Source organism: Rosa chinensis, chromosome 7 (genome assembly GCF_002994745.2).
Source record: "Rosa chinensis cultivar Old Blush chromosome 7, RchiOBHm-V2, whole genome shotgun sequence".
NCBI lineage: Eukaryota > Viridiplantae > Streptophyta > Magnoliopsida > Rosales > Rosaceae > Rosa > Rosa chinensis.
In genome coordinates, this window is record NC_037094.1 from 27,761,999 (window position 1) to 27,767,104 (window position 5,106).

At 42.0% G+C, this 5,106-nt stretch overlaps 1 protein-coding gene across 1 annotated transcript; it reads left to right on the forward strand.

Annotated features, from left to right (window-relative positions):
• Nucleotides 1-3,114: 3,114 nt before the first annotated feature.
• Nucleotides 3,115-4,581, forward strand: LOC112177725 (spermidine hydroxycinnamoyl transferase). Its single transcript, XM_024315987.2, has one exon. It carries the CDS (start codon nt 3,138-3,140, stop codon nt 4,545-4,547), a length of 1,410 nt encoding a protein of 469 aa, XP_024171755.1. The 5' UTR covers nt 3,115-3,137; the 3' UTR covers nt 4,548-4,581.
• Nucleotides 4,582-5,106: the final 525 nt, after the last annotated feature.

The window sequence follows — 5,106 nt, forward strand, 5'->3', positions numbered from 1 at the left end:
AGAGCATCAGCAGTGGAGACTCATTTTTTGGACTCAAATTTGGGTCCAAATAAGTTGGAATAGTAATTTGAGTCCATCTGAATAGTGTACAAAATGACTTACTTTTATTGGGTGCTGCAGTGGTACATGACTTATTTTAGGACCCATATTTTGGACTCAATTTTTAGACTCAAATTTGGGTCCAAAACACAAATCTTGCCACTGTGGAACAGATTCATATTTGAGTCTTCTACTTTATGTTTGTTTTAATACACACACACACACACACGATATACGGAGAGGATCGAGAGTGGACGTCCGCACTTTCGCTAAAGTGCGGATGACGATGCAACAGCTCGGCTCGGGGCGTGACAGAGCGGCGGAGCATTCCTGACTGAGGCCAGGGGTCGGACGGACCTGTCTACAGTCGGGTGGAGTAGCCGGCGATGAGGTTGCAGTGCTGCATGTCCCGTTGCAGTTGCAGGTCGGGTCGCTGCCCAGAAACCTGCAACCCCGACCTGCTCCGACTTCAATCGCTGTCCAGAAGCGTCTAGGAAGCCTCCGGCCTCCATCCTGCAAGCTCCGCACCGCCGTCGCTGCCTGGAACAGCCTGCTGCGTTGTCGTCCGCACGTCAGCGAAAGTGCGGACATCCGCTGTAGATCAGGCCTATATATATATATATATATATATATATATATATATATATATAACTTAAATTAAGATAAGAAAATGCCTAACAAATTAGTATAAATAAAAGTTAACCATCAAACATTAAACATAACATTCATTAAATTTATTCATTACAATATCAAAATTTTACGTTTCTCAAAAAAAAAAAAAACTGTAAAACAAATTTATATATAATTGATGGAATCTATTTCTTGCCGTTAGATTGAATCTTGGCCTTTAATTAAACATGGAAAGAGCCGTTGGGTTAAAAGAAGGGGAAATGATCATTTACCCAATTTCAGCTTACAAATTGCCTACTTGCTCCACCAACAGTTTTTTAACCTCATTTACCCAAAACACTAAGGGATTATTTCCCTAATACCCAATTAATTTTTTTTTTATTCTTTTTATTTATTTTTGGGACTTTTTTGCCCTTTCCTTCTTTCTCACTTAGAGAGAAAAGTCATCCTCCACCTTGCTGTGCACCGGTGACCAGTGGCCGGCCGCGGTCTCCGGTGACCGGTGACTGGTGACCGGAGTATGCAACCGGTGACCGGAAACCTTCGTCCAGTGACCGGAATCCGACAACCAGTCACCGGAATCTCTAATCCGACTACTGGACTGGTGACCGGATTCCGTCGTCTGATTTTATTACCCCCCAATAATCATATTATTGCCCACCGATAATCATATTATTGCTCCCCAATAAACTTGTTATTGGGGATCAATAATTAGTGAAAAATGAAGATGTTTTGAATTTTGAAAGCTTTCGGAGGTTTATCCAAATAAATAACCTTATTATTGCCCCCAAATAATCTTATTATTGCCTCCCAATAATCTTATTATTGCCACAATAAACATTTTATTGCCCCTCAGTAATCTTATTATTGCCTTTCAATAATCTTATTATTGCCAACCAAATCATAATAAAAAAAGCAATCACTACTAGAAAAATAAAATTTGACCAGCCAGAAATGTAGTGGGTAGCAAAAAAAAAAAAAACCAGAAACTGATTTGGGCACCCAATCACCATCTTCGGCGGCACAGTGGCTTCGTATCCGGCTTCTGAAGGCTATACGTCGGTCGACGTTCGGGTCTGGACGACGAGTCGGTCGTTTTATAAGCCGTCGATCACTCTTGGAGGCTGAGGAAGCTCCAGCGCTGGCTCCGATCGCTGTAATTTCGGCTTCGACGGCGCACTCCTCCTCCTTCTCTTCTTCGTCTTCATTCAACGCCATCGGCGATTAACCGGGTGGGTGATCGCTCGGCTCGGATAGATTTCAATCGGGCGGAGAAGCTAATCGATCAGAGGGTGGTGGTGGCGTAAGAAACGAGGCGACGCCTTAGAATTGGCACGTTAGGGTTTGCTGGAATTCCGATAGGGCTCGAGGACCTACCTGGGCTTGATGGAGTGGCCGCCGGTGATGGTAGAGAAGCCGCCAGGGAAGCTGTTGCCAGATTGACAACGGTGGTTTGGGTGAGGAGGCAGATTTGAGAGAGAGAGAGAGAGAGAGAGAGAGAGAGAGAGATGGTTTCAATTTAATGATAGGGGGCAAAGCTGTCAATACATGTTAGATTGGGTAAATGAGGTTAAAAAACTGTTGGTGGAGCAAGTGGGCAATTTGTAAGCTGAAATTGGGTAAGTGGTTGCGGCCCCTTAAAAGAAAGTGTGAGTCCCAGGATTTTCTGATCCCATAGGCCACGTGCATGCAAATTTTCTGATCCCATACCCCACTTGCATGTCCTTGCATGCATCATCAACACAATGCGGCGGGTCTCACAAATTTGGGTCCAATTTTTTTTGGGTTCAAGACTGGATCAGATTTGCTCTCAAATTTGGGTCTCTGGCAGATATAGGTCCAATTTTTTCCTACTGCAGCTCAGTTCCTACACTTTAGATTCAAATTTTAAGTTTGGACCCAAATTTAGGTCCTCATTGCTGATGCTCTAATTAAGTTGCTATAAAAAAAAATCTTAATTCATAATTAATCTTTGGGATGAACTTCAAAACTAATATATATCCATCTGCCACACAGAATTTTTTTTTATGGGTACTTTGGAATGATGAATCATTCAGAGAATATTAACTAGGAAAATATATTTTAATAATGTTGATTCAGTAACACTGTATTTTCTATTACCTCGAAGAGTATATCAGAAATATGTTCATGATGTCAGATGAATAGAGAAATAAAAAGGAGACAAAATTAGAAGTTACTTTGGCCAAAGTTGACGCGGCATCCAATTCTTGCTTCCATATTTGTTGGCCACATGAAAAATGACAACCACTGAAATTGAGGCTTTCTCGAGGGAACTACCATTCTCATGTGAAATTGATGATTTTTATCACCAACTAATTCACTGCGCCTACCAAACCCAGATTCACCACAACATCAACAGGTGCATCCATCTCCCTTATAAAAACCAATGCACCTGATTGAGTACGCATATCAATTTCAACCTCTACGTACCAAAAACTTATACAAAAATGGAGGTGAAGTTCAAAGGCTGCGAAGCAGTGAAACCCTCTAAACCCACATGGAAAGGTTCCTTAACTCTATCGGAATGGGATCAAGTTGGAACCATCACTCATATTCCCACCATCTACTTCTACAAATCAAACCCTAACTGGGTCACACCAGATGACGTAATCCCCAACACACTTAAAGACTCATTAGCCCGTGCATTGGTTTCCTTCTACCCCTTAGCAGGCCGCCTGCGTTGGATAGGCGGCGGCCGCCTCGAGCTCGACTGCAATGCCATGGGGGTCGATTTCATTGAAGCCGAGTCCGACTCCAAACTCGAAGACTTTGGTGACTTTTCCCCGTCACCAGAGTATAACTATCTTGTCCCCATGGTTGACTATAGCCTCCCGATTCATGAACTTCCCTTGTTGCTTGTTCAATTGACTAGGTTCAAGTGTGGTGGTGTTAGTCTTAGCCTCACCATTTCACATGCTGTTGTTGACGGCCCAAGTGCACTACATTTCATTTCTGAGTGGGCCCGCCTTGCTAGGGGTGAGCCATTGGAGGTACCACCGTTTTTGGATCGAAAAGCCATGCAAGGAGGAGATTCCAGCAGCCGGACGGCAGCAAAACCTCCACGGCTTGACCATTCAGAGTTCGACCAGCCGCCCCTTTTACTGGGGCAATCAGATAACGTACAGGAAAGAAAGAAGAAAACCACTGTTGCCATGCTAAGACTTGGTAAAGATCAGCTCGAGAAACTCAAGCGTAAGGCTAATGATAGTTACAACCTTTACAACAACAATTACCCTCTTGGCAGTACTACTAATCGTGGCAGTTACACACGTTACGAGACAATTTCGGGGCATATATGGAGATGTGCTTGCAAGGCAAGGAACCACAAAGCCGAGCAGCCAACGGCATTGGGAGTTTGCGTTGACTCACGTAGTCGAATGCAACCCCCATTGCCTCAGGGCTACTTCGGAAACGCAACCTTCGATGTGATTGCGACGAGTCATTCGGGGGAGCTGGTTTCAAAACCATTGGGGTACGCTGCGAGTAGAATAAGGGAGGCGATCGAGAAGGTGTCGAATGATTACGTGTTGTCTGCAATTGAAAACTTGAAGAACCAACCGGATTTGACTCGGTTTCAAGACCTTCATGCTTTGGGAAGTGACCAAGGGCCTTTCTATGGAAACCCTAATCTTGGAGTTGTGAGCTGGTTAACATTGCCGATATATGGTCTGGATTTTGGGTGGGGGAAGGAGATTTATATGGGTCCAGGAACTCATGATTTTGATGGGGATTCATTGATTCTTCCAAGTTCCGATGGAGATGGCTCTGTGGTTGTTGCATTATGTCTTCAAGTGGCTCATATGGATGCTTTCAAGAAGCACTTCTATGAGGATTGCCTTCAAGTGGCTCATATTTAACATGTATTCCCCATATATATATATATATATATATATATATATATATATATATATATTTATAGACATACATACATACTTACTTAAGCTGGCTGAGAAATAAGGAACATATATGGTTATTAAGAGATTATTATACATTATAATTAAGTTATATCCATGTACGTAAGTGAGAAAATTTTTCCACAAATAAATAAAGAACCTGATCTTCACTGATGATTGAGTTAATATGTAAGCTGTTCTATTGCATGGGAGACATTAAATAAATTCAAAACGCAGTGAATTGACAAAAGTGTGTGTGTGTGTGTGTGTATATATATATATTGTACTTCTTAACTGCTTTTATTAAGAAACGTATTGACATACAAAAAGAAAGTAGTACAATTCGGAATAACTCGACAAATTGCTTAAGCTTTAGTAAACATGAAAATGACTACAAAAAAAAAAACATTAAAAAGATCGGATTTCCAGTATAACATAATCTATAACTGGGAAGAGAAGCCAGTAAGTTAATTGATGTGATTTTAATTGCATCCTTGGTTTGGGAATTGTCTATGCATGTTTC

Bases quoted from the DNA above. Each gene is read 5' to 3' on its own strand.
- LOC112177725 (XM_024315987.2), top strand. From the start codon at position 3,138: ATGGAGGTGAAGTTCAAAGGCTGCGAAGCAGTGAAACCCTCTAAACCC.